This window comes from Hevea brasiliensis, chromosome 10 (assembly GCF_030052815.1).
Source record: "Hevea brasiliensis isolate MT/VB/25A 57/8 chromosome 10, ASM3005281v1, whole genome shotgun sequence".
NCBI classification, from domain to species: domain Eukaryota; kingdom Viridiplantae; phylum Streptophyta; class Magnoliopsida; order Malpighiales; family Euphorbiaceae; genus Hevea; species Hevea brasiliensis.
Window position 1 is genome coordinate 18,347,811 of NC_079502.1, and position 23,796 is coordinate 18,371,606.

A 23,796-nucleotide genomic window follows, 5' to 3' on the forward strand; every position below is an offset into this window, starting at 1 on the left:
TTGCAGCATTTGATGCAGTAATATACTTAGTCTCGATAGTGGAATCTGCAGTCATACTCTGTTTGGAACTTTTCCAACTAACTGCATTTCCATTACAAATGAACACGAACCTAGAGGTAGACTTTCTATCATCGATATCTGATTAGAAATCAGAATCAGTATGACCATCCAATTGCAAGTCACCATCTCCATATATCAAGAATAAATCCTTAGTTCTTCTCAAGTACTTAAGAATATTCTTGACAGCTATCCAGCGTTCCAAACCTAGATTGGATTGGTACCTACTAGTCAAACTAATAGCATATGCGATATCCGGCCTTGTACATAACATTGCATACATCAAACTTCCAATAGTCAAAGCATATGGTATCCTAGCCATTTTATCTCTTTCTTCAGGTGTCTTTGGAGACATCTCTTTAGAAAGGTGGATACCATGTCTCACTGGTAACAATCCTTTCTTGGAATCAAGCATGTTAAACCTCTTTAACACCCTTTCCAAGTATAGACTTTGGGATAAACCAATTATTCTTTTTGATCTATCTCTATAGATGCGAATCCCAAGAATATAGGTTGCCTTCCCTAAGTCTTTCATGGAGAATGTATTTGACAACCATACCTTTATAGTTGTCAACATACTTGTGTCATTACCTATCAATAGAAAATTATCCACATATAAGACAAGGAAAGTGATAGCACTATCACTAACCTTCTTATATGCACATGGCTCATTCTCATTTTTGATAAAACGAAATGACTTAATGGCTTTATCAAAACAGATGTTCCAACTCCTCGAAGGTTGTTTTAACCCATAAATGGATCGCTTTAGCTTGCACACTTTGAAACCATCTTGGGATTTCAAAATCCTTAGGTTGTTCCATGAAAATGTTTTCTTCAATATATCATTGAGAAAAGCTATTTTGACATCCATCTACCAAATCTCATAATCATAGTATGCAACTATTGCTAATAGAATCTTCATTGATTTAAGCATGGCAACAGGCGAGAAAATCTCCTCATAGTTGATTCCTTGCCTTTGACGAAACCCTTTCGCTACTAGCCTTGCTTTATAGGTCTCTACCTTTCCATCAGAACTAATTTTCTTCTTGAAAACCCATTTATTCCCTATAAGTACAATACCTTCAGGTGGGTCAACAAGATCCTAAACTTGATTCTTATACATGGAATCAATCTAGGATTACATAGCATCAATCTATTTTGAAGAGTCTATATCTGATATAGCTTCTTCATAGGTAAGTGGATCATCTACATGATATACTTCTTCATGAGTAGACAACTCTTGTTCTTCTTCATGAAGGAAATCATATCTCACTGGTGGGTGAGATAGCCTGGTTGATCTACGAGGAACAGTTGTAAATGTTTCATCAATAGGTGTAGGTTGACTAGATGGATCTATATCCATCTGATCTGTTGGTTAGTCAGAATTCTCCAACTCTAACTCTATTTGCCTTCCTTTGCCTCCTTCTTGAACAAACTGTTATTCAAGAAATGTGGCATATCTACTTACCACAACCTTTTGTGATGTTGGCAAATAAAAATAATATCCAAAACTATCTTTTGGATATCCAATAAATTGACCCTTTTCTAATCTGGTTTCCAATTTATCAGTGTTCAGCTTTTTGACATAAGCTAGACAACCCCAAATCTTAACATGCGTAAGACTTGGTTTTCTTCCATGCCATATCTCATAAGGTGTGGAAGATACCGATTTTGATGGAATCCTATTCAGAACATACAAAGTTAATTCTAATGCAAATCCCCAAAAGGAGATTGGCATATCAATATAGCTCATCATACTACGTACCATATCCAATAGAGAACGATTTCTCCTTTCAGATACACCATTTAGCTATGGTATTCCTAGAGGAGTTAGCTGGGACATAATGCCATGCTCTCTCAAGTATTCATCAAATTCAGTACTCAAGTATTCATCTCCACGATCTGATCGAAGAGCTTTAATACTCTTTCCTGTTTGATTTTCTACTTCAAATGTAAATTCTTTAAACTTTTCAAAGGATTCATGTTTGTATTTCATCAAATACAAATACCCAAACCTTGATTTATCATCAGTAAAGGTAATAAAATAATGAAAACCACCTCTAGCCATTTCTTTAAATGGACCACATACATCACTATGTATTAGCTCCAAAATATTTTCAGCTTTTAGTCATTGTCCAACAAAGGGTGATCTAGTCATATTACCCTAAAGGCAGGATTCACAATTTGGAGTAGGCTCAGAGCCCAATGAGGATAAAAATCCTCATTTTTTCTAGTTTTGCAATCCTATCTTCTGTAACATGACCTAATCTTAAGTGCCACATATATTTTGAAGTTGAGTTAATTTTCATCATAGCATTGCATTCTTTTTAGATTTCTATACTCTGGGCAGTTTCTTTTCCAGTGCCCATCCTGCTGGCAGTGTAAACACTTTCCTTTGCCTCTATTAGCTTTAGTCTTCCCTTTCTGTTTAGCTATTTTCTTGGAAAGACTAGGAATCTGAGGTTTCTTTTTCTTATTGCCCTTCTTCTTGTTAGACTTTGCAGCAGAAGATGATGCAATCAAAGCTACCTCTTTTCCTTTATTGCCCGACATATTCTTTTGGGCAATAACCAGCATGTTGAGTAAACCAGCCAAGGTACATTCTTGTTTAGTCATATGGAAATTTGTTACAAAATTCCCTAAAGACTCAGAAAGGGACTGAAGGATCAAATCCGTCTGCAATTAGAAATCCATGTTAAAGTCAAGATGTTCTAGCTGCTCAATCAGCCAAATCGTCTTGTGGACATGATCCCCAACATTCTATCCCTCAGACATCCTCATGCAGAATAGCTGCCTAGATATCTCATACCTAGCATTCCTGCTGTGCTCACCATACAACTCTTGTAGGTGAAGGTGGATCTCATTCGCACTCTGCTTGTTCTCATGCTGCTTCTGTAACTCATTACTAATAGAAGCAAGCATATAACACTTAGCTCTCATATCATGCTCCTTTCACTTGTTCAAAGTTTCATGTTCCTCTTGAGTGGCCTCTAGAGGTAAGGGACCAGGAACATTTGAGTCTAGAACATATCCTATATGTTCAAGGTTATATGTTCTAGACTCAGGACAAGTTTCAAATTTCTTAGCCAATCAGACAGATTAGGTCCTGTCAACCTATTACGATCAAGTATGCTTGCAAGAATATTGGATGGTGGTGGTTGTTCTATGCTCATTATTATCAGAAAATTAGCTGCAAAAAATAACTAGATTAATTAGTAAATATAGCATGTAATTAACTAAAATGATTATGGTCTTTTAATCAAATTGGTCCTCCCACTAACTTAGCGAATCCTACACTTCCAAAGTAGAAAACGGAAATCCTAGTTGGATGGATTTCTAGCGGATGATTGAATTCTTATAATCCTATTGATCATCCTCAGGCACATCCATTATTGGTGATGTCCCAAAATATGTCCAAGAGGGGGGGTGAATTGGACTTTAAAAATAATTTTCGGTTCTTGCTCAAAACCTTTGAAAATTGCAGCTTGGTTCAACCTAATTTTCTAATGTGAGATATAAACAATATAGCTCTATTGATAAGTTAATTCAAGGTTGAGTCATAGGCTATCGGTATACTGATCTTACAGAATATATTGGTGTATGGTAAAAATTTCAGTAATCTGAATATGTTCAAAACATAGCAAACAGAGCAGTACACCAGATATATTAAGTGACAGCAAATCACACGACAAGCAGATTAAATCAGATATCAATAGATTCAGCAGTAAACCAATTTTCTTAGTTTGCAGCAAGGTTAACAACAAATAGCATCAACTTTCATATCAGCAAAAGCATATCAATCATAAAGTTAAAATGCATAAATGTAGAGAGCAAGGGTTGAGAAAATGAACACTCAAATTTTATAGTGGTTCGGCTCAACTAGCCTACATCCACTCTCTCAAAGATCCCACTTTGAGTCTTCACTTCACTATTCTTCTCTTTTAAAGGTAAGAGAAAAAGGCCCTTTACAAATCTTCTCACCAAAGCTTTTACAAGTAGCTTCACACTTTTACCAAGAGTAATCTCAAACACTTTTCACAATCAAGCTTTAATAGGTGCTTGAATGACCTCTCGTAAATGCTAATAAGGTGTTTAAAACTCACTCTTACTCAATACAACAGAATCTATAAAGAAGAGATGAGTAGATAAGCCAATAATGAGCAATAAAAATACTTTGAGCACTTTAAATGAAAGCTTTTATGATTTTGAATAGTAGAGATACTTTTATTAAGTGCAAAATGGCCAAGGGTAGGTGTATTTATAACTTTGGAACGTTTTTTACCGTTTGAGAACTCATTTGAACGTTACAATTACGAATTTCAAGAAAATAGCCGTTATTTTGTCTTTTTCTGCGATGTTGTACATAGATGAGACAGTTAGCATACTGGAAAAAATAGCACACAAGTTAGCATACTAAAATAAGTAGCAAACCAGTTAGCATACCAGAAAAACTTTTCTGCATAACTTTCAAAACTGTAAAATTTTACATCAAATCATAGTCAAATACTTTTAGGCTAATAATGATATTTAAAAGAAAAATCTTTTGAGGGATTGAAAATAAGTATCATTGACTTCTACTCCTCAATTCTTTTCACAAGCAATCCTAAAAGTTAAAACTAACTTTTATACTATATGTACCTTCAAATTTGATTTTCAATGCAGCCTTGGAAGGTAACATTTTCTTCTTTTATCTCCTTTAATTCGTCCTGTGTTATCTTTAGAATGTCATCATTTCTTCAAAAGCACGAATCTATCATAAAATCCTTGTGTCTTTTTCTTTGTTCTTTGAGAAGCACAACACTTAAAACAATGTTAGTTTGATTCTAGTTGAGTTTTGGTATCATCAAAATCTATGCTCCTTTGAGCTTGTGGGGTCAACAATCTCCCCCTTTTTGATGATGACAAAACTCAATCGAATCACCATGTAAATATTGACAAGTGTGAGTATGTGTAAGAATGTATATGTGGGAATAGCTCCCCCTATGTATGTGCTTATATCAACATTTAATCACAAATAACTCCCCCTTAATAATTTCAATGCAATATTCATAAACATTTTCTTAAGGAGTCAAGTGTGACTAAAATACTAACTAAATATGCACACTATAAAGTTATATCAACAATATACTAATCACAAACTATATCATTAAGATTACTCATCCATTTTCTCCCCCTTTTTGTCAGCATCAAAAGAATATGGGATAAATGAGGCACATAAGTATAAATCAAAATTTAGTTAAGTGCAGTAAATAAAACAGTAACTAATATAGTAAACTAATTAAAGTTCAGAAAATAAAAAAAGCAGTAAACATTTAATTAGTAAACATGCAGTATAGTTATCTATCCTTGCAGCCTAGAGCTTCTTCTGATTGGTCTTGGAGCAGCCATCTTCACCCTTTTTGGCTTGACAGGTTTATCACTCAAGGTTTGAAGAATTTCAGCAGCCATTGCAGTTCCTGGTGTTAAGGGAATAACAGGGCCAGCTGCTAACTCAGTTGCAGCAGTAGTACCAGATTCTGCTGTCAACTTTTTGCCAGTTTTAGTCTTTTTGCCAGATGGTTTACCAGTTTGCCCTTTTTGCTTACTGCTTTGTTGTTTCTTTTGAGTTGTTTTTGCCTTTTCTTTTTCAGGTGCAGTAGGAGCAGGAGTCTGTGGTTCCGACTCAGATTCAGAATCACTCATATCCTTCTCATTTCCTTCTTTGCTGCCTCCTGTTCCATTTCCATCATCAGAATCATCTTCATCTTTTTCAGTTTCCTCTTCTTCCTCTTCTTCCTTTTCTTCCTCTTTTTCTTCTGCTTCTTCCTCTTCTTCTTCTTTTTTTGTTTCAAACAGAGCCAGTAGCAACCTTACTGGTTTCTCCAGCTTCAGTGCTTGAAATACCCAGATGAACTTTGATTTTAAATAATTCTTCCACAATTTTATACATCAACATCAAAGTGCCATCAATTTTAGAATCAAGAGCATTCATAAGAACAGTTTGAAAAGCTCTAAACTTCTGTATTTCTCCAAGTTCAATTTCAACAAATTCCCTTAAGTTGTTCACTTCTTCCAAAATTCCTTCAACATTAACAGTACCGCTTGCACTATCCATGGAACTAGCACCTTGTTCAAATCTAAGTTTTTTCCCATCATCATCTTTTTGCAGACTTGTAATTGAGATCATATTTGTCCTAAGTTTCTCGGTTTCCAGAGGTATCCCAAAGTCTCTAAACAGACCATTAAGAAGATGAGCATAGGGTAGCTTGTAAAGTGGTTTCCATTTCATAATTTGCCTTAGCATAAAATAGGCAAGATTAAATTCAATTTGATTCACAATATGCCAAATTATACAGATATCAAGAGTACTTAAATAGTTTGGACTGCCAATTCTAGGATTCAGCACATAGATGACAAAGCTATGAAGAATTTTGATGTGTTGGTGAGCATGGGTAATGCTAGTCTTATCTTTTACTTCCCCTTTAAACACTTCAGCCTCAAAATCTCTTTTATTAAATCCACCAACAGCAAAAACTTCTTTGTGAGAACAAATTTTATTCCCACTGTTTGGGATTCCTAGGGCTTTGGCTAATCTATCTACTGTCACTTCATAGACTTTTCCTTTCATTTTCACCTTAAAAGATTCATTTCTTTCAGAATCATCAACTCTTAAATTCTTATAGAATTCTTAAACTAAGTCCACATATACTCCTTCAGTGTCAGAGCACAATTTGTCCCATTTTTGACATTCAAACAAAGATTGTAAAGGAACAGACACTTCAGTAAAAGCAGGCCAGTGGATGTACCTTGGTTCATGAATGGCCCTTTCCATATGCATAACTGGAGCTTTTGAAGTCTTTTTCTTTTTGGTTCCTTTTTCTTGGACAGGCTCACTAGTTCTTTTCTTGAGCGTTTCTTTTGATTTTCCAATTACTAGAGGAGCGTCTTTTTGTGGAGGAGGAGATGCAGGAACACTTACATCAGTGGAATCCAAAGATGGTGAATATGTAGTGACTTTTGCTTTGCCTTTTCCTTTTGCCCGTGCCATGACCAACCCAAAAGAAAATTAGGCCGTAGGGATAGTGAAAACTGGGTTCAGAAATTTAACTATGTGAGCAGCCAATATGTAATCATTCGAAGCACATCAACATATTTCTAGCACAATTTAGCACAATGTCATAAAAATAGAACAGACAGTAAGAAATACTCGGGTTTTTGAGAATCCATGGCAACCGATTCATGATTTTGTTATATACCACATTTTTATGTAATGCTAATATTGAAAAAAAAAATTAGCAGCTAATTTCAAAAGTGAAACAAACAGAACAATCATACACAAAAAAAAAAATAAAACACGTTTCCATTAACGCTTCAGATTCAATACCTGAGACTTGTAGAGATAGAGAATGCGAATCGATGATGGCAGAAGAGAATACGTCAGAAAATTTTAATCCAACGAGAATCACTTTGAATGGTTTCTTTTGGCAGATTTAGAGAAATAACAGGGAATGAATAGAAAAATTTTGGGGATTTTCTAACTTGAAATAATCGATTTGATTCACAGCCAATGGGTTTTGAAAATTTTTAAGAAAGATGAAGGGAGATGATGGTTGTGAGAGTTGCGAGCGAAATGGGTTAGCAAGTGGAAAAAAGATGCATTCGTTTGGGTTTTGGGAGGTGAAGTGACGAAGAGAGACAAAATTTTGAACTTTAAATCTGAAAAGACATAAATGGAGACATTTACAGAGAGACGGGTACCGTGTACCAGTGGAGAAGCAGAGAGAAGATTGATGGTTCTGAAAAATTTTGAGTCCCGCGCTGATTAATATGTCAAAAGTCTGTTTTGCCCTTTAAAATACATAGAGACACAATACTCTAAATAGAGGGGTATTTAAGTAATACGCTTTTTAGACATGCAGAATAAGCATTCGAAAAAATAATTTTAGAGTTTTAGTACAATCAAACCTGACTGCCAGTTTGCCAACGAAAAGTTAGGAGCAGTGGTAAAGCATTTGGCAAACAAGAGAATTAGCGAACAAATTAGTATGCCACTGTGATCAAATTCTGCAGAATACTGTTCATATCAAATCAGACCCAGAATTTTTCAAATTGCACCAAAAATATTATAACACATCTTTAACACTACAAACCAACATTTATCACTTCATTTTTATTTAGAAACATGAGAATGCATCAAAACTTAACCAAGAGCATCAATCATACCAAGTTCTCTTCTTATTTTGCAGAAAATTTCCTCATTAAGTGGCTTTGTAAAAATGTCAGTAAGCTGTTTTTCAGAAGGGACAAATTCAATTTGAATATCACCATTTTGAACATGATCCCTAATAAAATGATGCCTAATTTCAATATGCTTGCTTCTAGAGTGTTGGACAAGATTTTTTGATAGGTTTATAGCACTAGTATTGTCACATCTTATGGGAATGTGATCAAATTTAATTTCAAAATCTTCAAGCTGTTATTTCATCCACAAAATCTGTGCAACACAACTTCCAGCTGCAATATATTCAACCTGCGATAGAAAGTGCAACAGAAGTTTGCTTTTTACTGTGCCATGAAACTAATGCATGACCTAGAAATTGACAAGTTCCAGAAGTGTTTTTTCTGTCCAGTCTACTACCAGCAAAATCTGAATCACTATAACCAATAAGATCAAATGATTCACATTTTGGATACCACAAGCCAATGTTGTGAGTGCCAATGAGGTACTTAAAAATTCTCTTAACTGCTACAAAATGAGATTCTTTTGGACATGATTGAAATCTTACACATAAACATACACTAAAATGAATGTCTGGTCTAGATGCTGTCAAGTAGAGTAAAGAACCAATCATACCTCTATAAAGTTTGTTATCTACCTCTTTACCTTTTTCATCTCTCTCCAATTTAATTGTTAAGCTCATGGGAGTTCCGATACTTTTCATATCTTCCATTTTGAACTTCTTTAGCATATCCTTTATGTACTTGGACTGATTTATAAAAATTCCATCTTTCATTTGTTTAATTTGCAATCCAAGGAAGAAATTAAGTTCACCCATCATACTCATTTCAAATTCACTTTTCATCATATTTGAAAATTTTTTACAAAGAGAATGGTTAGTAGCACCAAAAATAATATCATCTACATAGATTTGCACAATAAGCATGCCTTTTCCTAGTTTCTTAATGAAAAGAGTAGTATCCACTTTTCCTCTTTTAAAATCATTTTGAAGCAAAAATTTACTAAGTCTCTCATACCATGCTCTAGGAGCTTGCTTTAAACCATAGAGAGCTTTAGTAAGCTTGTAAACATGATTTGGAAAATGAGGGTCTTCAAAACCAGGAGGTTGAGCCACATAAACTTCTTCATCAATATAGCCATTTCAGAATGCACTTTTAACATCTATTTGATAAGGCATGAAATTCTTAAAACATGCAAATGCACACAACATTCTAATAGCTTCAATTCTAGCAACCGGAGCAAAGGTTTCATCAAAATCAATACCTTCCTCTTGGTTGTATCCTTGAGCTACTAGTCTAGCTTTATTTCTAACTACATGTCCTTTTTCATCCATCTTATTCCTAAATACCCATTTAGTTCTAACAACAGAATGTTTTTTAGGTTTAGGAACAAGTGTCCACACTTTATTTCTTTCAAATTGATATAATTCCTCTTGCATAGCAAAAAGCCAATTTTCATCATTTTGAGCATCATCATATGTTTTTGGTTCAAATTGAGAAACAAAAGCAACATTACCAAAATATCTTCTAAGTTGAGCTCTTGTCATCATTCTTTGTGATGGACTATCAAGAATGTCATCTTTGGAATGATTTCTATGATACCTCCATTCTTGTGGAATATCTTGATGTTGAGGTTCCTCAATTTGTAGTTCTTCCACATTTGGTTGGGAGTCTTCTTGAATTTCAATATTTGTGGAGCAAGGAAGTTATTTTTCTTTGTCATTTTGATCATGCTCAATATCATCATCACAAGAATCTTTCCTTTGCAAGGAAGTGTTAGCATCATCAAAAAGTATATGCATTGATTCTTCCATGGTCAATGTTTTTCTATTGAAAATCCTATATGCTTTGCTATTTGTTGAATAGCCTAGAAATATTCCTTCACAAGATTTAGCATCAAATTTCTTGAGATTGCAGTCTTTGTTATTCAAAATGTAACATTTGCAACCAAAAACATGAAAATATGCAATATTGGGTTTTCTTCCTTTCCATAGTTCATAAGGAGTTTTCTTTAAAATAGCTCTAATGGAAAATCTGTTCAAAATATAGCATGCTGTATTTACAGCTTCTGCCCAGAAATATTTTGGTAAATTGTTTTCATTCAACATTGTTCTTGCCATTTCTTGCAAAGATCTATTTTTCCTTTCAACAACTCCATTTTGTTGTGGAGTTCTAGGAGCTGAAAATGTATGATAAATACCATTTTGAGAGCAGAAATTTTCAAACAAACTATTTTCAAATTCTTTTCCATAATCACTCCTCAAAGATGTAATGCAATATTCTTTTTCATTTTGAGTTCTTTTGCAAAAAGCTTCAAATATATCAAAGGTTTCATCTTTATGAGCAAGAAAGAAAGTCCATGTAAATCTTGAAAAATCATCAACAATTACAAATGTATATGCCTTGCCTCCTAGACTTCTAGGTGTGATTGGACCAAAAAGATCAAGATGTAATAATTCCAATGGTCTAGACGTAGTTACAACATTTTTTAATTTAAAAGATGATTTTGTATGCTTACCAAGTGCACATGCTTTGCATTGAAATTCTTTTTCAAATCTTAACTTTGGAAGTCCTCTAACAAGGTTCCTTCTAGAGAGTTTAGCAAGTGTACTCATGCTAGCATGTCCTAATTTTCTATGCCATAACCATGCACTATCATCTGAAGTCATAAAGCATGTTTCACAATTTTCTTCAAGACTTGTTAAATGAAGTAGGTAAATATTATTTATTCTAGCACCAGCAAACATAACATTATTTCCATGAATCTCACAATGTGTAGAAGTAAAAATGACTTTAAAACCGTTATCACATAATTGACTAACACTTAAAAGATTATATTTTAATCCTTGAACTAATGCAACATTCTCAATGCAAGGATTTTTACCAATAGTTCCACATCCAATAATTTTAGCTTTACTTTTATCACCAAATTTGACATAACCTTCTTTTTTTAAAGTAAGAGAGGAAAACTTGCCTTTATTTTCTGTCATGTGCCTAGAGCAGCCACTATCAATGTACCAATGTTCTGTTTCCAGCATACTCCTTAGGCAAACCTGAAATCAGTTAACTGTTCTTAGGTACCCAGGCAACTTTGGGTCCTTGTGTGTTAGTAATATTAGGTAGGGTTCCTTTAGGCACCCATACTTTCTTTGCCTTAAAGGTTCCTTTCCTAATAGGACAAGCATTAATCATATGACCTTTATGATTACAATAAAAGCATGTAATATTTGGTTGAGAAAAGGATGTAGCTTTAACAAAAAATTATTTGTATTTTCCATATTTCATAAATCCATCATAACCAATTCCAAATTTTTCATTTGTGGATCTTTGATTCCCAAGAAGTATATCAAGTGTTTCTTTTCCTTTTGTAAATTTAGTTAAATCTCTTGTCAAAGATTCAACTTTTGCTTCAAGAATTCTGTTTTTCTCAAGAAGTTGTTCACACACTTCTTTTGATCTTTGAAGCTCATCATTAACTTCCTTAAATAATTTCATTTGTGATTTGTAAAATTCATTTTCCTTTGAAGCCATACTCAAGGAAATATTTTCTGATCTTAAAACATAATTTTCATGAACCAAAATTTTGCATTTCTTTTTAAAAGTTCTATATTTATCATATGTCTTTACAAATGCAAGTTCTAATTCATCAATATTAGAAAGTTCAAGATTTACCTCATTTTCGCTATCTTCAATACGCGAGCTTTCACCTTTTTCTTCAATTGCCATCATACAAGTGTTTGCAGATTCTTTGTCACTTGTTTCATCATTTGATGAAGAGTCACTATCACTCCATGTTGCTGCCATTGGCTTTTTGCTTTTATCCTTTCTAAACTTGTTTTTCTTCTTCAATGTAGGACATTTTGGCTTAATGTGGCCTGATTTGTTACACTCATAACAAACTATTTCACTTGAATGATTTGGAATCTTTGGAGCATATTTCTTAGTGAACTTCTTGTATCTGCTTCCACCTTTTCTAAATGCTCTTTTGAATCTTTTGACTATCATAGCCATATCTTCATCATCATCACTTGAAGCACTTGAATCATCACTTGAACTAACTTTAAGAGCAACACTTTTCTTTTTCTCATCTACCTTTTCAGATATGAAGGCTATACCTTTCTTTTTCTTTTGATCACTTTCTTTCTCATCTTTCTTATAGATCATCTCATGTGCAATGAGAGAACCAATTAGCTCATCATAGGTGTATTTTTTGAAATCCTTGGTGTCTTGAATAACAGTGGTCTTTGCTTCCCATGACTTTGGAAAAGATCTCAAAATTTTCTTTACAAGTTCTTGTTCCTCAAATCTCTTTCCAAGAGCTTTAAGAAGATTTACAAGATCTGTAAATCTGGTACTCATTTCAGTAATAGTTTCACCAGGCTTCATCTCAAATAACTCATAATCACAGATGAGGAGGTTTGCCTTTGACTCTTTCACAACATCAGTTCCTTCATATGTGACTTCTAGTTTGTCCCAAATTTCTTTTGCAGTTTGACATCCTGAAATACGATTATACTCATTAATATCAAGAGCACAATGAAAAATGTTAATAGCCTTGGCATTTGTAGAAATTTTCTTCCAATCATTATCATCAAATTCAACTTCAGCTTTAGGAATTTGTACAGTTCCTTCACTGGTTTTATAAGGAATATAAGGACCATCTTTAATTATTCTCCAAGCATCAATGTCAACAGATTGTATAAAATTTCTCATTCTAGTTTTCCAAAAAGAATAATTTGTGCCATTAAAAAGTGGTGGTCTAGTGATAGAATAACCTTCAGCTAAGGGAGCAGGTATACCAGCTGAGTTTCTAGATGAACCAGCCATGTGAATGGATCACTCTAAGGGGTTTAATCCTTAAGCAAGAGAGACAAGCTCTGATACCAAATTGATGTCTCAAAATATGTCCAAGAGGGGGGCTGAATTGGACTTTAAAAACAATTTTCGGTTCTTGCTCAAAACCTTTGAAAATTGCAGCTTGGTTCAACCTAATTTTCTAATGTGATATATAAACAATACAGCTCTATTGATAAGTTGATTCAAGGTTGAGTCATAGGCTATCGGTATACTGATCTTACAGAATATATTGGTGTATGGTAAAAATTTCACTGAATATGTTCAAAACACAGCAAACAGAGCAGTACACCAGATATATTAACTGACAGCAAATCACACGACAAGCATATTAAATCAGATATCAGCAGATTCAGCAGTAAACCAATTTTCTTAGTTTGCAGCAAGGTTAACAGCAAATAGCATCAACTTTCATATCAGCAAAAGCATATTAATCATAAAGTTAAAATGCATAAATGTAGAGAGCAAGGGTTGAGAAAATGAACACTGAAATTTTATAGTGGTTCGGCTCAACTAGCCTATATCCACTCTCTCAAAGATCCCACTTTGAGTCTTCACTTCACTATTTTTCTCTTTTAAAGGCAATAGACAAAGGCCCTTTACAAATCTTCTCACCAAAGCGTTAACAAGTAGCTTCACACTTCTACCAAGTGTAATCTCAAACACTTTTCACAATCAAGCTTTAATAGGTGCTTGAATAACCTCTCATAAATGCTAATAAGGTGTTTAAAACTCACTCTTACTCAATACAACAGAATCTATAAAGAAGATATGAGTAGATAAGCCAATAATGAGCAATAAAAATACTTTGAGCACTTTGAATGAAAGCTTTTATGATTTTGAACAGTAAAGATACTTTCATTAAGTGCAAAATGGCCAAGGGTAGGTGTATTTATAGCTTTGGAACGTTTTTTACCGTTTGAGAACTCATTTGAACGTTACAATTACGAATTTCAAGAAAATAGTTGTTATTTTGTCTTTTTCCACGATGTTGTACAGAGATGAGACAATTAGCATACTGGAAAAAATAGCACACTAGTTAGCATACTAAAATAAGTAGTAAACTAGTTAGCATACCAGAAAAACTTTTTTGCATAACTTTCAAAACTGTAAAACTTTACATCAAATCATAGTTAAATACTTTTAGGCCAATAATGATATTTAAAAGAAAAATCTTTTGAGGGATTGAAAATAAGTATCATTGACTTCTACTCCTCAATTCTTTTCACAAGCAATCCTAAAAGTTAAAACTAACTTCTATACTATATGTACCTTCAAATTTGATTTTCAATGCAGCCTTGGAAGGTAACCTTTTCTTCTTTTATCTCCTTTGATTCGTCCTGTGTTATCTTTAGAATGTCATCCTTTCTTCAAAAGCACGAATCCATCATAAAATCCTTGTGTCTTTTTCTTTGTTCTTTGAGAAGCACAACACTTAAAATAATGTTAGTTTGATTCTTGTTGAGTTTTGGTATCATCAAAATCTATGCTCCTTTGAGCTTGTGGGCTCAACAATTGGAATCACAATAAACTATAAGTGAGCAACTCCTTGCCCATCATATCTCATGTGAGGTTCAATCCTTTACCTAGCCTCTAATGCTCAAAATCTCTGGCACATCCATTATTGACTTATCTTGCATTAGTTAAGTTGATCCCATTGAGCCAGTAAACATGCAAATAATTTTAATGTCCTCAAGCACATCCATTATTGGCCACCAAACCATTTACATATTTACAACATCTCATGCTTAACAATTATTCTTAAGAAAATCTCTTAAATTAATTGCATCATATGCAACTATTTAAAATTTCTTAAAATAATTGCCCCAATGGAGGGCCTATGTTATAATTACTTTAATTATAGCATATCCAACTTAATCATTTATTTGGAAGATTTTGTGATTGTCCTAATTACTATTATGGTCTCACTTTGCACATATATCATATAGTTGCATACATTCCCATACATCTCATACATTCATAGATAAACAGTAAATATGGTATGATCATGGACTTTCTAAGGGATTCAATTCTGAGCCACCAAGATTTGAATCAGGGCATTCCTATGTGCATTTCATTCATTTATTTTACAAGAGTTGTTGAAGGAGTACATAATCAACACTTGATCTTGAATTCCTCCCACTAGTCCTACGAATGCTCTTGACCTCCTTAATCTTCTTGCAATCCAATATTACATAGTAATCCTTGGCATACCAAGGCAAATTTACAAGAACTAAGTAAATGAAATTATAACTCAAAAATTATTACAACCTTAATAATACATGCCCAAAATAAATTAAATAAATTAATTAAATTACAACCCAAAGAAACATAAAAGAAATAAATCCAATCACATTGGTCTTTTATAATCCATGATCGTCCATCATGCATATCACTATTTAACAATTAAATAAAACATACATACTTAAAGTAAATTAAATATCTCATATTTAACATAAAAATCTAGATTTGAATATGATTCAAATAAATTTAAAAATTTAGATTTGAATAACATTCAAACAAATTTAAAAATTCATATTTGAATCACATTCAAACAAATTCAAAAAGTCAGATTTGAATCACATTCAAACAACTTTTAAAATTTAAATTTGAATCACATTCAAACAACTTTAAAAATTCAGATTGGAATCACATTCAAACAATTTTTAAAATTCATATTTGAATTAAAATTTAATTGTGTGATTAAAACACCTAATTAAACATTTTAATTAGTCATAGGATGAACCTTAGATCATACAACAATTGTATATTTAAAAACCCAAACCTTGCGCACACCATTGGAGACCACAAAGTGTGCGCACCATTGGTGTTCATCACCATGCCGCCACCTTTTCTTTCCAACCAGCAATGGATCTATCATCTCATGATCAAACCACACAATTAAATCATATAATCAACAATCTAAATGGCAAATATAGTGGCTCTGATACCAATTGAAGGAGCGGAAGCATAAAAACACAAGTTTAGATCATTGAAATTCAAAATTTTTCATCTAGGGTCACATGCATCATACAAGATTTATTTTTATCTATTTGATTTAAATGATAAATAACATATTAAAACTCTTTTAATATGTTTATGGATCTACATTTGCCATTTAAGATTTTTAAATTAATAGATTAATTCATTAGAACCCTAGATTAGATCAAGAACAAGTGCTCTAACCTGTTTGATGCACTGCAGTGTGTTTGGCACCTTTGGGATGCGCCTTAGGACACCAGGTGTTGTCCCTCTGGCTTGTCCACACCAAGATCACCAATGGCAGCCCCTTGAACAACTTCTAAAGCCTTTCCAATCAATTAGAAAATCAGGTTTTGCCTTTTGAGAGATTACAGATGTATACAGGACACTAGAAACTATTTCTAGTATTTTTAATTCAAGAAATTATTGGCTAATCTCTTTGAATTAATGAGAGATGAAGAAAAAGAGAGGGGATATGTTCTTTAGGTGGCGGCACCAAAGAAGAACAATAGCCACACGTTTTACTCTTTCATAACAACACTTATATAGCTAGGTCATCACTTAAAACCCTTGCCACATGTCACTTTCTGATTGGCTCTAGGTTTAATTGACCCAATCACATTGTGCCTAGTGTCAAACCTATATTTAATCTTGACTTTGATCATTTTACATGATTAAAAGATATATGGCAAGCTTATGTGTAGTGCCATGTGTCACCATCTCATGATGCCATATGTCACCCTGTGAAATGACCAAAATACCCCTATGTCTTAATTTTGAGTTCTCAACCCAAAATAATTATTTCTCTTCTTCTAATCAATTTATATCAAATATAAATTAATTAATTAATCTCTATTAATTAATTTCTCATTAATTAAATTTATATTTAATTTAAACACTTTAAATATAAATTTAACTTATACTATACATCCAATAACCTAGATTTGGTTTCAGGACATGCTAGAGAATTTGCAATCTAATTGCAAACCAAACTTATTTAATTAATCAATTAAGCTCTTTAATTAATTAATTAAATTATATTTAATTTGGTGATTACTTGTGTATGTGTGTGATTTACTAGGCTCATCACTAATTAGCAATGAGACATGATATCAACTCTTAATATCATCAGAACTCTTTCTTACCATAAATGATTTCTCTAAATCATTTTATGCACCCATAGACCATGGTTAACACCTAGCATAGCATGCCATGGCCACCTAATCAGTAATAAGGTTTACCTTAAATGAACCTATAATCATATGTTACCATGTACTAGAATTTCTCTGTTACAAAATCTCAATTCGAGCTGGAGTCATGGTTTATATCAAACCCCATTTGCTATGAATATTATGTTCTCTTTTAATTTCAGTTCTTGATTAAAAAGATTTTCTCATCAGAAACTCTTTTCTGATTAAATCTATCTGTCCTGGCCAGGAACTTGAAACATCAAGAACAATTAAATGAATGTAGAATTTTATCCCTATTTACTTAAAGGAACAGATTCCATCTTGATCAACACTTACCTCCATATATAACTAGTAGGAGCCAATACATGCCCATATACCCATACACAGTACAAGTATGAAAGCAGTATCAAACTCAAACCACCTATATACAAGATAACTGTGCTATCTCAGGTCTAAAGATTATATACACTAATATGATTTATGATAATACATTGACAAGAATAAACTCCATGTGTTTGTCATAAATGTCACTGGTTCGACCTACTTATCATGTATAAGTGCTTATCATGTTTGTTATATGGCATGAGACTCATCATTTCATCTTATTTACATCTCATATAAATAACTTGGGAACAAACATAATTACAATCTTTCTGGATAAGTCATGTCCTTATTGTGAAGTATCCTCGATTGTAAACCTATTTATGATACTTTGTGCTAGAAATACTGTCACTCATATTCTTAACAACTTAAGAATAGAATTTCTAACAAAATATCAATGGGCCTTTTCTATTACACATAAATATATTATGCAAACGGAAAAGTGAAAATGCATTTTATTAATAAAAACATATACAAAATACATATTAAATGATATGCTCTAGGGCATACTACTAATATAATTTAGGTCGTGACAGCTAATAGCTGACAGATACTAAAATAATTAATAATTACTGATTAGAGGAGCTAACATTGCATAAGAGACTCTAAAACAAGTCCTCCATATGAAGTAAGAATTGGTGGGTAGAAGGGAAAGGTTGTGGTTTATAGGAGAAATAGGAATAGGAGGTGGCAAAACTACATATAATAAACATAAAATTTTGTATATTATGAAAATAGCCTTTAAGTGAAATTAAGAGATAAGAGCTGACAATTTGGACCTACTCTCACTGGCATAAAATGTCCCATGCAATCATATAGGGGTAAGCATTCGGTTCAAATCGAACCGAATCAAATCATAAAAACTAAATTACATATTCTAAAAATCGAACTGAACCGAAATGGATGAAAAATCGAATTGAACTGAATCATTCTATTTCAGTTCGGCTCGGTTCAAACTGATCGATTTTAATTTTTAATTGATTTTTTAATTTAGACTTGATTTTCAAGTTATTTGGTATAATTTTGATCTTAGTTGAAACTTAATAACTATTAATCAATGAATTAAACAATTTATATATATATAATTACATATAATTCATAAATTTCCCATAAAAATAAATAAATTCAAAAATCAATAAAACTATTCAGTTTGGTTCGGTTTAATCGATTTTTTTTCTCTTTAAAACCAAACCGAAATTTTTATAATATAAAATCAAACCGAATCAAATTATCTTAAAAACTGAACCGAATTATCGAATTAAGGCGGTTCAATTTATTCAGTTTAAAGCGAATAATGCTTAACCCTACATGCATACATCAATGCTTTGTTTTTTTTTTTTTTTTTGAATAAAATGAATAGAAAAGAAAAAAATATTTTTGTTTAAATAATAATTAAAAAAAATGAAGATTAAAAATTTTAATTTCTTACCAAACCTAATATTTTTAATTTCTTTTTTATTTTCATTGCAGAATTAAAATCAAAACTTAAGTTAATTATGCCATTAAGGTAGTGACATTCATAGAAATTTTGTAACTGAAAATTTTCAAATTTTATTATTCCAAAAATACCCTTCCTGTTGTCAAAATATTAGCAGTTTATCACCACCCTCAGCTGAGCTAGCTTCCAGTTTTCCTCTCTTGCCCAAATACATGCGGAATCCATCTAGCCACCAAAACCTCTGTTTCTTCTTCAACCCATCTTTTAGTATGGTAAAACGACAACAATAAGCCCTAATACGACAATCCTTCCTTTTGCTGTAGTCATGGTTCGTTTCAATCTTAGGCTAAAGCTTCAACGTCGCATTTCCATCATCAGACGCAGCATTCTCCGCTTATGGAATGAGATTCTCATGTGTTCCGTAGGCAAGCCTATCCATTGTCGAATGTTGCCGCCTCATCACTTGCCTGTCTCCTCCTCGTCGGAGACCGCCTCTGGAGAATTTGTATCGGGAATCGTCACTCCGTCTCCTCCTCCTCCGACGACGTTGACGGCGGCGGAGGCGATGTTTCATAACCAGCATGAAATTAATAATAATGGTAACAAGGATTCGGATTTGGTTGCTTTGAAGATCAGTCTCCTGGGGGATTGCCAGATTGGGAAAACCAGTTTCCTGGTAATTAATTAATTGATTAGTTTCTATAATTATTTAAGAAAATGAATAAGAAATTAATTAGTAATTAATTAATTAAATGGATGAAGGCTAAGTACGTGGGGAATGAGATAGAAGAGGGAAGAATTCTGAAAGATGGAATGAATATGATGGACAAGACATTACTGGTTAAAGGTGCTCGGATTTCTTATAGTCTCTGGGAAGTTGATGGTGAGTACTACTGTTTTCTTGAATTATCTTATTTATTTATTTATTTATTTATTATTATGATGAAGGTGATGAAGGATCAATTCAGCAAATTCCTCTGGCTTGCAAGGATTCTGTAGCAATTTTAATCATGTTTGATCTCACAAGTCGGCTCACATTAAATAGGTTTGTTTGTTTGTTTGTTTTTAATTATCTATTTTTCCTCTTATTAATTTGATAATTTTTTGATGATTAAATCTAGTTATTTGGGGTTTTTGTTTATGATTTGCAGTGTCATTAAGTGGTACCAAGAGGCAAGGAAATGGAACCAGGTAACTAAAACTCTCCTCTTCTTTCCTTCAAATATTTGAACTGATTAATAGTTATATTTAAATATTTTAATTTTAAATTAAATATTGTAAATTATATTTAACTTTTAAAATCAATTTTAAACAATGAATCAATATAGAAATGAAAAACAATGTTGAATTTATCAAATTAGCATAGATTTAGCATTCTAGATGGACAAAAATTAATTTTTTTTTAAAATTAATTTTGAGGGTTAAATATAATTTTTATCAATTTTAAAGTTTAAAATATTTAATTTAAAATTAAAACATTTGAATATAATTATTACTCACAAAAATTTGATTTTTTTTAATTAAATGACTTTTTTTAGTAAATATAAATATGCAGTTCCAATTATATTTAATTTGTTTGGATTTGTTGATTTTGTAGACTGCAATTCCAATTATAATAGGAACCAAATTTGATGATTTCATTCAACTTCCTATAGATCTGCAATGGGCAATTGCAAGTCAGGTAGCCTTCACAATTTGATCTTTTCTCATTTCTCAGTCTATTGAATAATTATTCATGCATTTTATTTATTTATTTATTATTTTTATTTTTAAAATTATATAAAAATCCATCTTGCCCTGAAAATAAGTTGAAAAAGCCAAAAAGTCATGCAAAAATTGATCACATGTTATAGAATATAGACAAATAAATAAACAATATTGAAATTTGGGACAAGAAATCATGTGGTGCTTGTTATCTATCAATTATGACGTATGAAGTTGGATAATGATTGAGGAGACATAGTTGCCCACTTTCAATGCCTTCAACTTGTTGAGCTTTTCCATCTAGCTTCTATTATTTGTGTGTTATTAATTTATGTATATATTTTTTTAATTTAAATATATTAAAAATTTATGTTTAATTAAATTTTACTATGATGGAATAAATTAATATTTTGTCCCATCCGATACAACCGTTGCAATAAGGGCAAAATATGGCAGACCTCTAAACAATAACCAGAATGCTTTAATACTCCATCTAAGTGTTTATTAAGGCTTTTTATGGTTTCCTTTAAAATAAATTATTTATAGCAAAAATTTAATTTAATTTTATATAATTATATTTATTTTTTTTTATTTTTTCAATATTTTTTATATTAAAAAAATAATTTTTTATTTTAAATATAAAAATCAATGCAGAAACGACTTGCAAAATTCTAGTTTTCAAAATATAGAGTAAATTGTGTAAGAAAGGATTGTTTTATAGTGATTCAGTTTATGGGCAAATTGATGGTTGTCAACAAATTTAATGGAAACCATACTATTTTTCATTCTTTATTAGTAGGAAGCATGAATATTAGATAACTAGGTCTTTGTCCATGTGTCGATATAATTATTATTAATATATTATTTAATTGAATAAAGTTATAATTATATAGCATTTCTCTTATATATTTAATTTATTTGAAATGTTTTAAGAAATATTTATAAAAGAAATTGTGAAAATATAAAGAAAACAAATATAAAAAAATATAAATTAAAAATGAATATAAAAAAATAAAGAGTAAGATGTCAATAAAATATATAAATAAATTTTATAAGATGAAGTTTACCTTAGACTATTTTTGCAAATTGTTATTCATCTTCTAATTTCTTAGTTACTAAAATATTATTTGGTGGGTTTAAAAGAAAATTTTGATTAGAAATTGGAAGTGGCTAGTTTGATTTTGATGTGTGATATTAATATAATAGTTTATAATTATGACTTTTAATATTCCTAGTATTAATTAAATTATAATTATTATCATAAATTTTTTTATTATAAAAATACATGGTTTTATAATTATAATAGACAATAAAAAGGTAGCTTTAGTTTAAATAATTTATAATTAGGACTCTTAGTTTTTTAGTATTAATTAAATTGTAATTATTATCATATTTTTTTTAATTAAATACTATTTACATGTGTAATTAATTGATGTTGTAAAATTTTCAGGAAATAGGGTTAAATGAATAAATTAAAAAAAAAATCTAACAGAGCACCACTTATTATCACATTTTGACTAAGTTTATTTTAAGGCCAGCTTCATTATATATATTGACATAAATTTGTGCCCATAAATTACCATAATCTAATTGTAACAGAATTGCTATAAATTTCATTTATCAAGACTTCTTTTGCAGCCTTTTACACATTTTAGGACTTGTTTGGATTAGCAATTGCAATTAATTATTTATGGTTAGCATTCCATAATAATGAGATGTTGGTAATTATTGAATTCTTTGTAAAGCTGCTTCAAAAGTGACTTGAAATTTGAACAGGCAAGAGCTTATGCCAAGGCCCTGAATGCAACACTCTTCTTTTCAAGTGCAACATACAACATTAATGTAAACAAGATCTTCAAATTCATAACAGCAAAGCTCTTTGACTTGCCATGGAAACCCGAGAGAAATCTCACAATTGGAGAGCCTATTATTGATTTCTAAAGAGGAAGACTTACTATTTACTAAAATAGCAAAAAGCCTCTCTTGCACACTCCAATTTTAGTTAAGTAAACCACAGTCAACCGCTCACTGGGATTATTAATTTTCTTTTAGTCCGGTGATTTTGCGAGTTGTTTACTTTGAAACTCTGTTTAGAGAGAAATCGTATGGTTACACTGTAATTTCATGTAGGATAAATACATGAAATGACAAGTCAATAAATTAAACATATGGACAAATAAAATCATTTTCTGAAAAAATTGTTTTGTTATTTTTATTTTAAGAGTTCACTACTATATTCATAGGACTCACTTTCATATACATATTTTATATTTATTGGTTTATTATTCTATATAGATAATCATCATTTTAGCATATAAATTTCCAGACCTTGTTTAGAATTTTCCAAACCTCATTTCCTTATCAAATTGATGGGTGTAATGATAACATATCATTTAGGTATTGCTTGGTTTAAATGCATTTTGTAAAATTTAATTGAATTTCATATGTTATATATTTAGCTTGTAAAAATTTTAAAATTGAACTCCAAGAATTAAATTTCATACAATTAGTTATAATTAAAATCAATTCACGTCAAATATAAAGAAATTTGCAATAAATTCTACAAATCTTCTCTATCTCTCTCTCTCTCTCTCTCTCTCTCTCTCTCTCTCACTATGCATTTAAGCAATACTTGACAGAGCATAATATAATGTAATGTAATTAATTATGCAATGAAATTAAAATTGTAATGTAATATAATGTAATTATCATTACATTATGTTTGGTTGTAAAATAAAACCATAAGTAATATAATATAATAATAATTTTTATTTTAATATTTAATTTATTTTAGATATAAATAATAAATAGTAACGGTTATAGTGATTGGTGGTCAAGTTTTAGTGGTAACTAAGTGGTGGTGGTGGTGGCAAGGTGAGGGTAGAGGTGGTGGTAATGGGGAGGTGATGGTGGCGGTGGCGGTGTCAGTAGTTAAATTGTCACGCCCATCCTTCGCAACTAAGGCAAGTGTAA

The 23,796-nt window shown here is 31.6% G+C and overlaps 1 protein-coding gene across 2 annotated transcripts; it reads left to right on the plus strand.

Annotated features, from left to right (window-relative positions):
- The first annotated feature begins 19,301 nt into the window (after nt 1-19,301).
- On the plus strand, nt 19,302-23,044 carry LOC110642872 (septum-promoting GTP-binding protein 1). Of its 2 annotated transcripts, none has more exons than XM_021795055.2 (6): nt 19,302-19,795; nt 19,882-20,002; nt 20,068-20,164; nt 20,271-20,310; nt 20,717-20,800; nt 22,600-23,044. In XM_021795055.2, exons 1-6 carry the CDS (start codon nt 19,445-19,447, stop codon nt 22,762-22,764), a joined length of 858 nt encoding a protein of 285 aa, XP_021650747.2. In that variant the 5' UTR covers nt 19,302-19,444; the 3' UTR covers nt 22,765-23,044. The 2 variants fall into 2 exon arrangements, with proteins under 2 accessions (XP_021650747.2, XP_057985218.1); XM_058129235.1 differs by having other exon boundaries at nt 19,882-19,966.
- The last annotated feature ends 752 nt before the right edge of the window (nt 23,045-23,796 follow it).